The sequence below is a fragment of the Astatotilapia calliptera genome, chromosome 19 (genome assembly GCF_964374335.1).
Source record: "Astatotilapia calliptera chromosome 19, fAstCal68.1, whole genome shotgun sequence".
Classification (NCBI taxonomy): Eukaryota; Metazoa; Chordata; class Actinopteri; order Cichliformes; family Cichlidae; genus Astatotilapia; species Astatotilapia calliptera.
The window spans coordinates 26,660,384-26,679,094 of NC_137440.1; the positions used below are offsets into that span (position 1 = coordinate 26,660,384).

Consider the following 18,711-nt stretch of genomic DNA (forward strand, 5'->3'; position numbering starts at 1 on the left):
TGTACAGTTTACAAATATATGAACCATAAATAGTTGTGTAAAATAATTTTTCTCAACGTGAAGTGATTTATTTTGGAAAACGTCGGCGGAAATGACCGGGTGTTTGTGTTCTAGACGGTCTTCTTGCAATGTTGCTGCTCTTCACATGGCGTTTTCCCCTTAAAGTTTTTCGCCGCCGGTAATGAAAATGAGTGGCGGTTCAAACCAGAAGACTTTATTTCAGACTTGGGGTGTCTCCGTCTCCCAAAACAAAGTTGTTAACCCGATAAAAGATGGCAAAAATGCTGCTGGGCGCCCCAGAACAACTCCAGGCAACAGTCCCCAGGTAGCTACAGCTCACCTTCCTTCTTATCCCCTCTGGTCTGAAAATGGTCACGGGTCAGCATATACATTAGCGAACCCAGTGGGGACTGAGGACCCCACGCCTGCGTATGAAGATGAAGACGATGATCTGATGGTGGTCGCCGTGTATGAAGCTGAAAGAAGCCTCCAGCTTGATAATGCTAAATGTTTCCAGCATGACAACCCTGCCAGAACAGAAGAGCCCACGTTTTCTCTAACCCCCTCAGGTGGGCAGACATATCCTGACTTCCCTGGCTTTGACAGTTCCTCAGCTAAGGTATGGATCTACCCGACCAACTATCCTATCAGGGAGTACCAGCTGAAGATATCAGAGGCTGCCCTCTTTCAGAACACTCTGGTATGTCTTCCCACTGGTCTGGGAAAGACCTTTATAGCTTCTGTGGTTATGTACAATTTCTATCGCTGGTATCCATCAGGCAAGATTGTTTTCATGGCTCCCACCAAGCCTCTAGTGGCCCAACAGATTGAGGCCTGTTATAAAGTGATGGGGATCCCACAAGCACACATGGCTGAGCTGACAGGTAAAAAAAAGAAAATCACATAAAATCTGATGCACAACACCCATCTTCCCCCTTTTCAAATTCTGCACCTACCGCTTCATAGGTAGCACAGCAGCAAAGCAGAGACAAGAGGTTTGGAGATCCAAGCGGGTCTTCTTCCTCACGCCTCAGGTCATGGTTAATGATCTGTCCAGAGACACCTGCCCGGCCCAGCAGGTAAAGTGCGTGGTGATCGATGAAGCACACAAAGCGCTGGGCAACCATGCTTACTGCCAGGTACACACACTTTGGAGAAATAATCAAAGCTTGACATCATGAAGTTGTATAAGTGTGAACTAAAGAACTAAATCTTAATGGTTAGTTTTGGGTTTTTTGCAGTAAAAGTTATGTAAACTGTCCAGATTTAGTGGAGATGATGTCTAATGCTTGGTCTTCTTCATTAGGTCATCAAACTGCTCGGCAGCCAGACTTTGCAGTTCCGCATACTGGCTCTTAGCGCCACCCCAGGAGGAGATACAAAGGTGAGAAAGATGCACTTTTTTTTTCTGCGCTGTGACCTAAAAGTGAGTAGACTTTAATCTGCAATCCGCCTCACTTCATCCTTCCAGTCGGTGCAATCTGTGATCTCCAATTTGCTCATCTCCCATATTGAGCTACGTTCAGAAGACAGTCCTGACATCCGGGCTCACTCCCACCAGCGCAATGTGGAGAAAGTTGTGGTTCCTCTGGGTGAGGCCCTTTCAGCTTACCAGACATGCTACCTGCAGGTAGGGGCAGCAAATGATTTGTCATGTTTTTCGTCTCTGTTCTGATCAGGACATTGTTTATACTTTTTAAAAATGTAATTCTACAAGGAATAAAATATGTCAGTTCTTTTATTTTGTGCAGAACACATAGGCTGCTTATTGTTTCCACAACCAACATGCACTGACCAGGGGTACATTAAAAAAAAATCTGCCAAATATTATGTATGGTTGTTTTCTGCTGTCAAAACATGGAGTGCATTCATGGATTTTAGGCAGGGTGTGTTATGTGGTTATGTGTCTGGCATGAGGACATACTGTTGGATTGTTTGGGTTGGTGGGTTGTTGCACAGATGGGGTTTATTCTGGTATGTCCCAAGGATGTTTGGATGCTAGGTTCAATACCTTAGGCTCTTTATTGTGTTTTTCAAGCTGTTTTGGAGCAGCTTTTACGGAGTGGCAGATACAGTATCTTCCAGAGGAAGGCGGTTGCTGTTTCTGTGTGATGTGATAGGTAAATAATGAAGTGTCAATGGTGCGTTTCTGTATGCACAGTGTTTGAAAGAATCCAGTCCATGACTTTATTATATATTTTTTGGAAGTTAGTTTTATACAAACTCTTTCTTTGCTTTTTGTCTGCCTGTGCTTGATTTCATTATTCTGTAGAGCAGCTAAGAGTTTTTCCTTTGGTGCTTTACTGCCACCTTGTGGTAAGTTTTGGCTTCCTTCTGTTATTAAAAAAACAGAACTCCTCAACTGTAAAAACTTTTTCAGCTTCACCTCTTTCTCCTTCCTGTGAGGTTCTTTCTGGGTCAGTTCATATTAAATTGATTGATTTGTCCTGAAAGCCACATCCTGTTACACTCAGTGGTCTAGCTTTTAGTGCTGGTAGACTGATCGGCTCTCTCCTCATCATGTTTGTGTCTTCTGCACTTTAAGTGTGCAGCTCCACTTCATTTGTTTCAGCTGGCTGGTTAACAGGAATGTGACACCTGCATTTGAAATTTTAGACCCGCTGTATTTTTTTTCTTTACTGTGTTGCACTTTCTTCCTTTTTAGTCTTTTCCTTCTAATTCTCTCTTTATTGTTATCAGGGCAGAGTTCTTTTTTCTTTTTTTTCTTTTTTCTTTTAGTTTTTTTTCTTTCTCTTCATATTACTCTATGATTGGAGGATGTTGGTAACCTGCTGAAATCCCTTTTCCACTGCCAAAACATTGGGTTATTTTGTATTCATTACTGCAGTCATGCAAGCACAATTTAGTAACTGTTAAACAAATCAGAAAAATGAAGCAGTCATGCATACAGGTGCTTTTTCTGTTTTTTCGTCCAGCTTTTGGCTCAGACATTAGAAAGGCCAGTGCTTGCCCATATATCGACTTGAGTCGCATTTCTCTTGCGGTTCGATTAAGTGCGGATTTAATGACGGCACATCTAAAGGCTACTGAGCTCAGAAGATATTTGGCTTAAAGCTTACACCTTTTATGGTTGTTGTTATGGGAGCTGTAGGTATGCATTAAAGAACAATTTGCCCAACAAGATTGAATTAACCTAAATGAGGTTATATTTATGACTAAAACTATCTATTACAGTATTATTACTCAGTCTCATCTGCAAGCTAAAAACTCTTTAAGCCTTCATGCAATTCCAGTCAGCTGGCTTTATTTCTTTTAGGTGTTACACAGAGTGCTGTATTGTCCCACGAGCAGCACTATGATAGACTACTGTATACTGCCTGTGTCCTTATTTTTGGATTGTGTAATTACTTTGCTCCAGTAACTCAACACTATCTTTCTGAACTACGCCATTCATACAATCCCAACAGAACACTTAGATCGTCCAATCACAGGCTCCTAGCACAACCTAGGACTCGAATGAAGTCGAGAGGTGACCGGGCCTTTGCATCCGTGGCACCTAGACTCTGGAATAACCTCCCTGTTCATATTCGTACTGCCGAGTCTATCCAGTCTTTTAAATCACGTCTTAAAACTTATTTTTTTACTTCGGCTTTTGATTCTGTCTAGTTGGCTGGTCTAGCTTGTTGTGTTGTTACCTATTGTTTGTTGTCCTCTTTCATTGTTTGTTTTAACTGTCTCATGCTTTTACTGACTGTGAAGCACTATGGTCAACACTGTTGTTTTAATATGTGCTATATAAATAAATTTTGATTTGATTTGATGTTTTGAAATGGACTATGTCCTACATTTCAGATCTAGGCAGGGTGTGACACCTTTTATTTAATACACTTGGCACCACAAAAAAGAGAGAATAGTCCCCTGGAGGTAAAATAAAAGTATAATGGGTCCTGGAAGCTATTTGCTTTGCAGCCTTAGGTTTTTCTTGGCACACCAACAGATAACACAATCTATTCCTCATGTTTTGTCTCTGCTGGCTCCTTTTTTTTTTATTGCAATAATCAAACCTCTCATTTGTTGTATTTGTAATTCATAATGCGCGCGTGTGTGGTGTGGTTAATTGGTAGCATATGAAGTGATCTGACTTTTGCCCTTTCTCAGACTGTTTATTTAGGCTGTACTTGGCAAGGAGTAGAGTAATTTTGTCTGCAGCTACTTTGTATCCAAACAGTTTACATAGTAAATCTGGAGCTTTATCATCAGCTCATCTGACTCATAAGACTGGTCGTTATTTAATAAAACTAAATTCTTCATCAATATGCCAAAAGCTGCGCAGAGCTCAAGCTCCGTGTATGTCAACCTTGTAAAAACTTCACCAGAGTAGATTTGAAAAGACAGGAGACAAGCACATTTTTATTAAACAAAAAAAAAAAAACTACAGTAGCTCATGTTGGTACACTTTAATTTTCACATTACATAACACTTTTGTAGAACACTAGAGAAAAAAAAAAAAAGCAAAAACAAATTAAATCCAGACACTTGCAGTTGCTATGTAACTAGGCTCTCAGAGGGAATACCGACCTACACGTAACATGGCTTTGCAAGAGTTTACACCCTACAGATGTCACAGAGTATCATAGCAATGCTACAATCATTTAATGCAGAATAAAGTCTTTGGATTTGGATGCACTGATGTTAACCGGTTCTTCTTGAGATTACGACTGGGCAACCTCCCCAACCCAATACCAACTTTCTTAATTGTAATGCTCTCCGTTTCACACAATGATCATTTTTACCTTGTATTTTCCTACATAAAAAAAAGAAAGAAAAAAGCTACAAATGTTCTGGTAAAAATCCTCACACTGTGATAATTTGGCCAATTCTTTACCAGGTTTATCTCACTGGAAGAGAGATTCTCTTATTTCCAGAAGAGAAAAATCCCTGTTATTGCAAACTGCAGGGTTAGCTGGAGTTCTGAATTAATTTGTTTAATGATTTTATATTAAAATATAATGAATAAAACCATCAATCTCTTTATAGACTCTTCTTTTGATAGAAGATTAGTTTAACTGAATCAGAATTGCGCCTTCTATTTTTATCACAGTTATATTCTCTGTTGTGTATCTCTTAACGAGTTTGCATCGTCTCTACTCAGCAGTGGTAGTATTTGCAATTGTTAGTGAATGATGACTAATACTAAAAAGTAGTTTTTTGTTTATTTTTAAAGCACAAAAAGAGGTACTTGGGTAACTACTTGTGACTGTACAAGACCTGAAACATGAGGAATGCGTTACACTGCATTAGTTTTGTAAGAGAAAAGGATGTATATAATCTATAAGTACTGTATGATTGTCATTCAGCAAAAAAAAAAAAAAAAAAAAAAAAAATATATATATATATATATATATACGGTATATATATATATATATATATGGTATATACATATATATATATATATATATATATATATATATATGTATATATATATATATATATATATATATATATATATCAGTGAGTGTTTCAGCATTTGGTTTGTAGAAGTGATCTGTGTGTTACCCCCTTGTCCCGTAGATTTACATTCAAGTGTAAACACACATGAACAAGTTCCGTTCAAAAGTGCTTGTTTTCTAAATTAACATCACCGTTTGTGTCAAGCTTATTTATAGTTAAAGCCACTAGTTCAGGTCAAGATGGATGCTGCAGAATCCCCTCCTAAATTTTCATCAACTGAACGCACCTAGATTGGGTTAGGTTAGTGGCCCAGGTACTTCCATGTTGTTATGGTTATCTAATAAATATTGCACTTTTTACTGAATATGCAGAATATGCTGTGTGACTGTTATCACAAACCTATAACCTGTAATGAAGTATGTAATCCAGAGGTAAAGTAACAGTGGATCAACTGTGGCAGAGCTGTAAATGCCTCAATAAGCAAGAGAATGATGGCGTCATTCCATAACAAGACATTGTGGCTGCGCAACAAAAAAGAAGGGAGCACAATATGGCTGCATGTCCACCACGAAGCCTGACTCCTCTGCAGATGAGCAGGCTGTTGCATGTTTCTGACACCACTTAGTGGGCAGTGTGCTTAGGAAAAGGTTGTTAGCCATCTTTAAGCAGGAGTAAATGCTATGCTTCACCCTATCATCTGAGTAGTGTTCACAAGACTATGGCAGTGGTCGAGTTCAGTTCTTGTGTGCCAAATGATCTAACTAAAATGAACAGAAAGGAAAACTGACTGAGGTTGAGCTTGTTGTCATTTAAAGATGAAACCAGATGGTTCTGGAGTGTTGCTGGGCTGGTGGTCATTTCAGGTAGTAGCGGTTGTGACTGACGACGATGTTGCACCTGAGGCTGTAGCTAAGCTGGGGCAGTGTTAAGGGAGTCTTTATGAAGGTTAAGGGTCACAAGTAGGATGCCACGTAATCCCACTATCCCTTAGCGCCGCTCTAAAAACCAGATTTCATTCTGACGGTTGTTGTGAGCAGGGTTGGTGTAGCCGGCCACGATGAATGAGTCGTTGACACACACTCCTGGAGACTCCAGCAGCTCGGCCAAGGTGCTTATCTGGTTTATGATGGTCACTTCATTGGTGGGACCGCTAAAGGCTCTGGAAGAGGGAAGGAGTGATCTATAAGTGTAAAACCAAGCACAAATTCTAACCTTAATAATCACTTACTGTAAAGTCAGTAACAAAAGGAGGGAGCTCATTTAGAAAAGTTTTTTTTAAGCTACCGTATTTTCACGACCATAAGGCGCACTTAAAAGTCTTAGATTTTCTTCAGAAAGTGCAGCGCGCCCTATAGCGCGGTGCGCCCTATGTGTTGTAAGGAGGACGTAGTAGAGAACACCATGAGAACGTTAAAGGGTGAAGTGTGGGCGTTGATCGTATATACCGGGACAATCGCACATACCTGTATAAAAGAACAGGTATGTGCATTATGCAGGACATCGTTGTTTTAACAACCCTGAAAATGGCAAAGAGACACGCTTACGAAGCACAGTTTAAACTGAAGGCCATCAGCTACGCGGAGGAACATGGAAATCGAGCAGCGGCGAGAGAATTTAAGATTAACGAATCGATGTTCGCAAATGGAGGAAGCTGGAAAACAAGCTCCGGCAGGTCAAGAAAACGCAGCTGAGTTTCCGCGGACATAAGGCGAGGTGGCTCGAGTTGGAGGAAAGACTCGAGCGGTGGATCATCGAGCAAAGAGCGAGCGGGAGAAGCGTTTCGACGGTCACCATTCGGCTAAAAGCAGTTTCACTTTCACTTTTTATGAAACGGTGCCATTTTTCCATCCGGACCAGGACTACGGTAGCGCAGCAACTTCCAGCGGATTATAAGGAAAAGCTGGCCATCTTCCGCTCCTACTGCAGCAAACACATCGGCGACAAAAACATCCAGCCCAGCCACATCACAAACATGGACGAGGTCCCGCTCACTTTTGACATCCCGGTGAGTCACACTGTGGGGAAGAAGGGGACCAGCACGGTAGCGATACGCACAACGGGGTATGAAAAGTCTTCTTTTACTGTTGTGCTTGGCTGCCATGCTAATGGACAGAAACTGCCGCCTATGGTGATTTTTAAGCGAAAGACTTTGCCTAAAGAGAAGTTTCCAGCAGAAATCATCATTAAGGCAAATGAAAAGGGCTGGATGGATGAGGAAATGATGAAAGACTGGCTGAGGGAGGTGTATGTAAGGAGACCAGGTGGTTTTTTCCACGCATCACCATCGCTGTTGATCTGTGACTCTATGCGTGCCCATCTCACAGCCGATGTGAAAAAACTTGTGAAGCAAATGAACTGTGAGCTTGCTGTCATTCCGGGAGGCCTGACAAAGGAACTCCAACCGCTGGACATCGGTGTGAACCGCCCGTTCAAAGTAAGGCTGCGAGCGGCCTGGGAGCGATGGATGACCGGTGGAGACCACAGTTTCACTAAGAGTGGAAGGCAGCGCCGGGCGAGTTACGCCACAATTTGCCAATGGATTGTAGATGCTTGGGCTAACATGTCTGCTGGCACTGTTGTTCGAGCTTTCGCAAAAGCCGGCATCATTTCCGAGGAGCCGCACGGCACGGAAAGTGACTCTGACGGTGAAGACAGTGAACCTGGCATGTTTGATGGAGATTTAGCGCAGCTGTTCAATTCGGACACAGAGGATGAGGACTTCGATGGGTTTGATTGATGATAAAAATGTGAGTACCAAACTTTGTTTTGCTCCTGCTTTATTTTTAAATACGCACACTTGTATGCTTGTGTGTTGTTGATGATGACGATTATTGGTAATAAAAATGTGAGTACCAAACTCAGTTTTGCTCCTGCTTTATTTTTAAATAGGCACACTTGTATGCTTGTGTGTTGTTGATGATGACGATTACCGGCAATAGAAATGTGAGTAAGGTACCGAATTCAGGTTTGCTCCCGCTTTATTTTTAAATACGCATACGGTACTTGTATGCGCCCTATGGTCCAGTGCGCCTTATGTGTGTGTTAAATACAGTAAGGGCACACATAACTGAGACTGCGCCTTTTAGCACAGTGCGCCTTATGGTCGTGAAAATACGGTACTAACCTCGTATATACAACAGTGGCAGGCCAGGTCTCAATGACAATGTCGCTGTCGTGAGGTTGGGGGGGCTGGGCCTGGTGCTCAGTGGGAAGGTAGTAAGCCACAGTGACATCAGGGGACATTGCAGAATGATTCTCATCTGTGCGCACCACTGTTACAATAGGCAGCGTCATGCCCAGATAGTCACCTACATGTAGAAAAAAGCAAAGTATCACTGTCAGGCTGATATAAGGAATAGCTTAAATCAGCTTGCCAGCCTCTAATCGTATGCGTAAAAAAGTCTCTTGCTTCCGGACTCACCTAAGGAGTTGTGTTGGCAGATGTATCTCATTATCCTCATAAAGCCATAGCAAATGCTCTGTTCATACGTCTCCTCACGCATTATTATACAAGCCCAGTGACCCTTTTCATAGTGGCGTTTCTCATACAGGATCTCACCACACTGACAAAGAAAACACAGACAAAAACATAAACATCCTAGGAATACTCTGGTAGACGGAGCAAAGGTTTTGACAGCTGTGGACACGAATGTCTGCAGATTTGCATATTTCAAGAAACCAAGTACAGTGGTTGGCCTTTTAAGTGTACATAAAAGTAGCACGTCTTGTGAATATTAAATACTTCAAATCAAAATTATTTGTTTTACCCACATTTTCTTTCCTTTTTTTAAAATAAGGTTACAGGTTTTACAAAGGCAAATTATGCACTCAGGTTTTTTTTTTTTTTTTAATTGAGTCTTCACTAAGCTTTCCAAATAAAATGAACCTCTTATTTACTACAAAACTCCCTCAGTTCTCAGTATTTTTTTTTTAAATTGTTCTTAAATGCATAGGAAACTTTTCTTAAGCAGGTACAACAATCTTATTTTTCTTCACTTACGGTTGTGCGATCTGTAAATCTAAAATCAACTTAAAATGACAGCATGTTTTATGCCAGGATTCAGGAAGGAAACTGGACTCTGGATGTTAGCAAAATGTGTGATTTACAAGATGCCCAAAACTGCTCTAAGAATAGCGTGCCGTGACTGCCCTTTGTTTAACTGGAGTCTCCGGCCAAGTTTTAATGAACTAATTAACTCAAGTTAAACCAATTAGCCTATTTTATTTATACAGTCCACAAAGGACTTTAAACAGCTTTGGGTGACACGATCACTTTGACAGAAATAAAGATCTGACCCTCACACAGAGAAAACATGTACGTGACTGTAGATTGACATTTGTGTTTTTTTGGGGTTTTTTTTGGATATCTGTAGAGAGGAGTCGTTTACATGTAGGATTTATTTGTACAAATCCTACGTGTGTTGTAGTACAATTGGGGGGGGGATTGTAATTCAGGTGTAATAATAATAATAATAATGTCAGACTTAAATATATAATTATATTTACATAAACTTGCAATGAGCTTAATCATGTTTAGGTTTATTGACAAAAACATGGCTCCACTGTATTAAGTAGTTTACAGTCTTTCTTATGTAGAGTATACTTAACTTTTTGATGGACCCTTCAAATACTTGGAGGGTATAAATATTCAAGTCTATTTCTCAGTGCAGATATGTTCCAGTCCTTTAAACTGGGTGACCTATTTGGCAGCTGCTCATTTATGCAGAACATTAAAATGTATAGGAAGATGGTGATTATATCCATTTCCCTTGACAAAGTAGTAAAAGCCAGTGATACCTTCTCTTTGCGTCCAAGGAGGGTAAACGGGATCTGCTCTCTGTGACTGCGTCCTTGGTTATTGGTGCTTAGCTGTTGAATGGGTTCTGCCATATCTGTCAAACAGACAAACATAACCCGTTACACACACAAAAAACATGTCTATAAGATAGTTTGTAGCATGTTCGTGGCAGTTTGATACACCCAACTGAGCCTGTGTACTGGGAATTCAGTAACAGGCTTTTTCTTGATACCATATTCGGCCTTCCATGCTAAGGAAATTAAAATGCATTAATACAAATGTGTATAGTCACGCAACTCCCTACTATGATGTCCAAATAGTACATATTATCTCTTGCATTGTATAAAAATGTGCAGTGTGCCCTCTTCTCTGTGCGAAATGTCCTCAGTTGCAGTAATCTGTTGGCTGGCAGTGTTGTTAGTTTGAGGGAGAAAGCGCTGCCAGCTGGGAAGAGCATTGAGCCAGGATGTTGAAGAGAGTTATGTTTATTAGAGCTGATGGAAGGGAACATTGACTAAAGCTGCCCAAGGCCAGGTATAGACTGGTATTAACTGAGAGAGACTACAGCACTGGCCAATGGTTTTGAAACCTTATTCACCTGCTCTTTTACAGCACTAGAGATGCCTTGGCACTTTGCAGTATTTTATGCTCATTCATTTCATTTAGTTAATTTATTAAACAAACAGAAAATGAATTGCAAAAAAAAACAAACAAAAAAAGACTAGTGTACACTCCACTGATTACAACTACCAAAGGGCTACTTATCCTCAAACTTAACATCACTACAGAAATGAACAATCAAACACCAGGCACTTAAGGTGAATCCAATTCAATCACATTTTATCACTCAATATCATGAGGGCAACAAGGTCAGAGAGATGTGTGTTATTTAGGGGATCAATTACTTGGCAACAGAGAAAGCAGACTGATGCATGTAACAGACAAAGAGTGTCTAAATATTTAGTAGGATCTCATGAAGCATTACGCTGTGCAGTCCTGGCAAAAAGGTTTTGGCATTAGCACCACTAAATTTCTAATTAATTGCCAATAAAAGTTTTTGTAGCTTATGAAATCCTTGTTTTTCACTAGTTATGCAAAATGAAGTGGCAAAGTGCATTTTAAAACCCCCCCCCAAAAAACGAACTTTGTGCTGCAGCCAAAACAGCAACTGTACAGACAGGTTTCTTATTTACAAACATTACTGAGGGAACAAGAGGGAACAAAACTTCTTTGGTAGTCAGTCACCAGATTGTAATCAAAGAAAATATGCCATTTTTTCAACATATGTATGTATATATATATATATATATATATATATATATATATATATATATATATATATATATATATATATATATATATATATATATATACACGTTATATATATATATTTTTTGAAATTTTTTTGTTTGTCGTTTTGCAGTTTCCTCATTCAATAGTTAACCAGATTTAGGAGCAGGGACCCAGAATGAACAATAAAATGTTTTAATTTCTAAAATTTTATCTATGACAGCCTCGCCCCCACCCTCACCAACACACGTGCAGGCATGTACTGATTGCACAATCAAGAAAACTCATCAGTTTCAATGGCGGAACTTCCAAAGCTTCTCAGTGTTGACGCAGAACAGTCAACACAAATGCTTGTTTTTGTACCTGAGCTTTCTAATCAATACAGAGCTGTAGTCACGTCCCACTTTCAGTGTGCCTCCTGTTCCACTAACCTCCGTTTCACTCCCCTTGTAGTTGCCAATTGTACATACATAACAAATTGCAACTTGTTAATCAAAACTATTTCATCACTTAAACATTTGTTATAAAGCATCAGGCTGGACTCAAATGAGGATGTTTGGCTGGAAGCAGGCCTGAGCAATTAATCAAAAATGAATCAAAGCCGACAAGAACCTCTAATCGATGTAATCGTGCTCATGCCATTGTTGTTTTAGTTATTTTGGTTTTAAATTCTGTTAATATGTCCCCCTATTATGTACTGTATGTGTTGCTGGACCCTTGTCCAGTCTGTGACATGGAAACCTCATGCATTTTTGGCTTTACTAAAGATCACAGAGAAACCAAAAACACTGCACAAAAATAGTTTCAGCAACTGAAGTTAGTAGTTAGTTTTTTGAAGTTAATACTAACTACTAAAGTTGTTGTAACAGAAGTTACAACAGCTTTAGTACAAACCTAGTAAGACCACTGCGTGTGCCAAATACTTCATTGTCATATTAGATAAGCAGACATAACTACTGAATTTGTTTTGTTTTTCTTAAATTTCATTTAAATTTGTGTGATACTGTCAATCTTAAGGGACACTATGGCATGTCAGCGATCAGCTTGGTTCATTGGATAGTCACTGATGTAAAGTTAAACACACCATGCAGTGGGTGTTGAGTGAGCTCAAAGTGGCATGAACATTCATCTTGTTTACATGCTAGAAACTCTTCATCCCTCCATCACAGCTGGTTATATCTGCTCTCTTGACCTCATTTTACTCTTCAGTGAGTCAATTATCATCTTTGTCTCCAGCATGAAAATTACAGTCTAAAGGACTTTCCTGTAGTGACATCAGGGTATCCTGAAAGAGTCGATAAAACAAACAAACAAAACCTCTAATGAAACTGGTTGCTATGGATACCAGTTACAATATATTGATCAATGATGTGTTCATTCACCAGCTGAACATTGGCCTACTGGAAAATAAGAAGTGATTAAATGGTGCCATTGGCCAAGGTTTATCCATTATGGCACATTGCTTTTGATGTCATATCTTCATAAATCTCTGTCACTGAACTCGTGTGTAACTGGCTGGAAGGTAAGTGAAGAACAACAACAACAACCCCCCCCCCCCCATTAAATATCAAAAACATCTGGTCTGTTATCAGCATCGGGCATTTTAATAATCTGGTTACTGGTCAAATTATTACTATTTTAAAACAGCAGCACTGGTCTCAGTCCCAATTAGAGCAAAGCAGTTTACTGTGGCCTAGGCTTGTCCCCTTAGTACGACAGTGAGGCCACAACCTCAGTACCAGCATAGGCAAGGTATTTAATCCCCTCTGAGTCAGAAAGGCCCAGCAAGTGATTTTGTCCTTAGTGCTGCGGTCAGGGAACAGAGGGAGGAGGATGTGCCAGTCTGTTACTGGATTCCCTAAGGGCAGCCAAAGAGACAAATAGCAGATGGTTAGAAACTAAATGATTGGGTATCTAAAGGTGATAGTAGATAATTAAATTCTTTGAATTGTTATAAAATATAGTTTTCCTAAGTACATCTAATTTTTTTAAGCTCCTTGCCACCACATAATATTTAATAAAAACAATTACTTTTGTTAAATAATTTGAGTTACACATATACTGAAGTATAGACAAGAGGTTACATGTAAACTGTATTCAGCCTAAAAGAATCCATGTATTCTGACATACAGAGGCTGAACTAATAAGAAGCCTGTGATTTGGTTTAGTGCCCCATAGGGCAGGTTTTATTGCTGTCGAGCAGGAATTAAAATTAAAAGTTTAACTGATCTCAATAGGCTTATTGTTCAGGTCTCTGTCTCCATGATCTGCGATCACCAGTGACTTGAAAGACTTCTGAGTACGAGACTACTGTTTTTGTTGTTGGCTCCTGCCGAGCACAACGTCTGAATTCACATGCTAAAATCAAACTTAGAAAACTACAAGTTTGCAACATTTGTTAGTAATCAGCAAAGCAGAATGAACTGAAAAAAGGTAAGATTACATTTGGTTGTGGGTTTTTTTTTTTTTGCATAGAGCAATTCTGAGCACGCCTGCATAAAACCCACAACCAAATGTAATCTTACCTTTTTATGTTTTAACCAGATCCAAAGGATAATGATGAAGACTGTAGTCATGGCTAAAGATTTTGGAAATGGGAACACTGCCAGAATTAACTTTTTAATTTATCTGAATACAGGGTTTTGAAACTCGTGAAATCCTTGTGTATGTTCTTCATTTTTGCAGCTGCCAAATTCTTTTTACTCTGTTATTAATTAGGGTTTTGTATATTCAGTATTAATTGCATTTGATTTAAAAAGTGGTCAAGGCACAAACAGGAAAATTCATGGATTTCTATCAACTAAAGTTCCACAGACTCGTTGCCTTTACTGTATGTGGACAAACCATTTTAACTTAGTCATCCTGCATTCTGAGCCAGGAAAAACCAGGCAATCCAATAGTTTTCCAAATAAAATAATGGAATGCTAATAGAATCGAGAAGACCTGATTGAATCGGTGACTAAAATAAACCGACCCTCTTTTGCCAATTTGGTGTCAGAATTAATATTCTCAGTGGTTAATACTTCTAAGTTAAACACAAAGCAATGTTGCAACTTAAAATTACATCTAAAGACTGTATGAGGCATGTGTGTTTTGTGCCGGACATGCTATGTGAGGAACAGTTTAATAGTACATTCAAATCAAACTCAGCATCTCAGTTGTTGCTTAAAACCTAAAACCATGAACAAGGCATTCTTGAGCAACCCTGATTACATTATAAACACTTTGTAAATACATCATGCACACATAAAAACACATTTCCATATGGACCAACAACTGTGTTGTGGTCGTGAATATAGAGCACACTCCTTAGTTCATCTCTCATCCTTCTGCTCGTCTAACTGAGCGAGTAAATGAACAAGGAAATAAGAGTCCTACACCTGCATTGTTTTGTACGATTTCAAAAATCGCTGTACATATATAGCTGGTTATGTGTGTGTATCACCTTTTAACAATTGGTTTTCGGTGTTCTCTCTTTTCCAAATTTCAGGGGAAAAAAAAAGACGTTTTTTTTCTATCAGGTCCAGGTATGACTGAAATTTTTTATTTGTGTTGATAAAGCAACGCAGGTGTACCAATGCACAAGTAAAAAAAAGCACAGCATCACAGTCTGTGGTTGAACTGGCCACAAGTAAACAAAACATTGTTAAGGAAATACTAGTGACTGTAAACAGAGTTGATCATTGTGGGTTAACAAAGTGCAAATCCGTTAGCTTTATTTCATGAATTATATGTCAGACATATCACACATGTGGTTATTGTGAGGTTAAAAAAAGGTCCATTGTGAAATCACAAATACAGTCAAGCTCATGTTATGATTCTTTGTTTTTATACTTCTGTAACCTTACCGAGTTATTCCTCTAACAGGGATATAGTGCTGAATCAAGCAAATAATATCCTGTTAGGCACATCTAACAGTGTGAGTGGCAAATGTGTCTGTCTAATTTGCGAGTGTACACTTTGTATTTCCCATCAAAACAAAACAGCCTGTCATCTGCCATCAACCACACAATTTGTTTTTGTCTATGACCAACAAAAAAAGGAAGCCAAAGCATCTCTATTAATCTTAACACAAATTCTAATATTACTATATTTACTACTAGATCAAACAGGCTATTACTACATAAGTATTAGATTTGTTGCCCTGACCTAATACCTCTATCATAATATCACAGTGTCTATAATGTTGCAAACCAATATTATGAATATTTTGAGTTGTAAGCAGACAGATGTATATGCCGGACTGTTTTATGTGCCATACATGGTCCATGATTTTGTAGCAATAGCTGAGCCTTACACACCATTTATTTGATGTGAATAACTCACTATACTCACTGTGCCCCCTGTGTAAGAGTTAAGTGTGGCTTTACTATTGTGACAGATGAACTATTTACTCAAGTAGGCCAAAGGCATAAATCTGCAAATATTCAAGCATAAAAAGTAGTAGCCATTAAAACAACAGATTTTAAGCCCTATACACTAAATCTCTTACTAGGGATCCTGGAGGCCCCATGGGCAAACTGTAGGAACCACAACTCTGTGTGCCTCATATTGTTTTTCCCGTTTAATTACAACCCTTCTGCCCGAAAGTGTTTTTAGTTTTAGCATGCATTTATTACGTTCACATTTTTAAACTAATTTACAAATTTTACAAGTTTTTTTTTACGAACTAAACACATGCTTGTCTGAAATTAAGAAATGTTCTGGCTGGAACAGGTTTGTCCATGTCCCTAACCGGAATCTAGGTCAATGTACGTGGATCCTTCAACAACAAAAAAATTGAGTGCCAAAATTAAACATCCCTTTAGCTGTTATTTTGACTTGTTTTCCGCTCTTTCTATCCCTCACATGAAAGTTTATAAAAGAAACAGGAAGAGTAGGCTACTAAAACTACGAGGCTAAAAGCCAAGGTGTATGTCAGCTACGTTGGCATGTACCTTTTTGGTTTTTAACAATTCCCCCAACATCATTTCTGTATATAAATATAGATATATATGTATATTTTCACCTTGAGAAACTTCCACTTGGTGTCCCCTCGCTACCTCCTGCCAGTAATGTAGCAGGCGGTCTGGATTTTCGTCTTCCTCTATGGTCTGGCCTTCTTCTTCGAGACTCCCATTGCCAGAGTCTTCGGGCTGGTCCTCCGAGAAAGACTCCAGGTCCTCCAGTGTGATCATCCCGTGTCGGTCGGGGCCGCTACCGTCTCCACTACTAGGACCGCCGCCACTCATCTGGCAGCCACCTCGGTCCATTTTTTTCTTTGTAAAATTGCCTAGTACCTAATGAGATAACTGTCTCAAATTAATGGGCAAAAGAATAAATGCTTCAAAATCGTCCGGAACGACGATTTGCTCAAGCGCTAGTCTTCTTCCTTCTACGCGCCGCGTTGTTTTTGCTTGTCCAGATTAGGACAACCTTTACTTTATGGTCGACAAACCAGGCGCTGCTAAGCTTCACCCGATGCACATAGCCATGTTTGCATAGCTGACTTATATACGACGCATTTTCTTTCACCGGGAGCACTTTGGAGCCGCTGAAAACAAAAAAGTCAACGTCTCTTTCGCTCGTGCGGAGCAGCGTGACGCTTCCCTTGTAGTCGCCGGAGGTCAGCGCTATGTTTATAGAGATGAGGGCGGGCCGTAAAACCACGTGATCTGTGGGCTCCCACAACCCCCACCTCCTCTCCTCACACCCACCAAGACCCCCTACCCTTACATACCTCACCCAGCAGTTTACCTAGAAAGGTTTAGCTAATGGCAGCATAAAAAAAAAAAAAAGCTTTTTATAGTAATTTTCAAGTTCGTTTGTAGCTATTATTTACTAATTAAACAATTAACCTTGGAGTCTCTATGTGAAGTAGCTATGTAATTAGGCTATGTATTTGTTGTTTGCTTGTCAAATAAGCTGCAAGCACTTTCCCCCCCTATTTTCAGTTAATTCTAAAATTGTTTTCTTGCTTAATTACAGAGTTCTTTCTATAATTTATCTTGTAGTCCCCCAAGGACATGGTCACAGCATGTAGCTTGATTGTGACTGACCATGACATCAATAATTTCAATTACAGTAATTGTATTAAAACAGAGCAAAGCCGGGAATTTTTTCATTTGAGAAGCTGACATTTTAACTGACCTTTTAGGAAGAGAAGATGCATTTCTAGCATACTGTTGTTCTTTTTATTTTTTATAAAATGTATTCCTTTCACTTTAAATTATACTTGTTCTCTTATTTCAGTTACATCTTGATTTGGTTACATTTTGGTTATTTTTTATGTACATATACATTTTTTTTAGTTAAAACCTAAGTCTCCCCTTTTCTATTAATCAGTCAGAAAAAATGCTTTCTAGATTGGTATTTAAAATGTTCTACTTGTGTAATAAACTTCCATTCACTGTCAGCTTAAAGGATCATATATTTTAATGTATTTTTCTGTCACAGTAACAGCTTTGCATTTCATTATTGTGTATTTTTTGCATCCAAATGCTTAAAGAAGTTGATGACATCCTTGACCTTAAGAACGCAATTTTTTGGCCTGCATTTACATCTTTGCCGTTTATTTAAAGCAAGCTATAAAACCTATAAAAGAGTGATAAAAATGTATTTTAAATAGTAATCAGTTCTTTTCTTTGCTAGATCTTTTTAATATTTTTTTTTAATCTGTAGTCTTTCGACAGATTTTTTTTATTCCCAGGCAGTGGATTATAAGCACACGCAAACTTGTGCGCTAGGGGACTGACTAGGCAGGATTTCCTCTGATCTGTGTCACTGCAACAGCCAGCCACCATGCTGCACCCTTCAACAGGCACGTAGAGAGGATATTATATAATCTACTATAGTTGGTGTGGGAGGGTCTGTGTAAATACACTGAAAGACACACCTACAATGGTCTACAAGGAGGGAGTGGGGGGGACCCGTGGCCCCTCCATGGCTGTGCCTTTCCACCTACACAATCACTAGTTTTGTCTTTTCCCTCTCTTCATTATAAGCCATCACAGACAGATATGGATTCACAACAGCAGCCTTGTAGCAGCAGTCGCCTCATCAGCTGTCACATGGTTAACCATACTGAAGTGTGTACTCTTCATTTAGCAGCTGGTTCTTTTCTCTTTAGACTTATTCAAAAGTGTCAGTGATACTAAGACAGTTTTACTATGCACACAAAAATACAGACACAGAACTCTTGACACACAGACACACAAATACATCATGAAGAC

General features: G+C 39.3%; 2 protein-coding genes across 3 annotated transcripts in view; one reads left to right on the forward strand and one right to left on the reverse strand.

Moving 5' to 3' along the window:
• The first annotated feature begins 101 nt into the window (after positions 1-101).
• The window catches only part of fancm (FA complementation group M), a 45,375-nt gene continuing 26,765 nt past the window's right edge, over positions 102-18,711 (forward strand). Inside the window, exons 1-4 of the mRNA XM_026151464.2 lie at positions 102-884; positions 967-1,139; positions 1,307-1,384; positions 1,472-1,630. Of these exons, the coding sequence (XP_026007249.2) occupies positions 182-884; positions 967-1,139; positions 1,307-1,384; positions 1,472-1,630 (1,113 nt within the window). The 5' untranslated portion in view covers positions 102-181. The remainder of the gene's footprint in view (positions 885-966; positions 1,140-1,306; positions 1,385-1,471; positions 1,631-18,711) is intronic.
• On the reverse strand, positions 5,488-17,422 carry soul3 (heme-binding protein soul3). 2 transcript variants are annotated; one of them, XM_026151465.2, is made up of 5 exons: positions 16,509-17,422; positions 10,210-10,304; positions 8,834-8,975; positions 8,537-8,720; positions 5,488-6,592 (listed from the first exon to the last, which is right to left on the reverse strand). In XM_026151465.2, exons 1-5 carry the CDS (start codon positions 16,750-16,752, stop codon positions 6,400-6,402), a joined length of 858 nt encoding a protein of 285 aa, XP_026007250.1. In that variant the 5' UTR covers positions 16,753-17,422; the 3' UTR covers positions 5,488-6,399. The 2 variants fall into 2 exon arrangements, with proteins under 2 accessions (XP_026007250.1, XP_026007251.1); XM_026151466.2 differs by having other exon boundaries at positions 5,488-6,571; positions 16,509-17,416.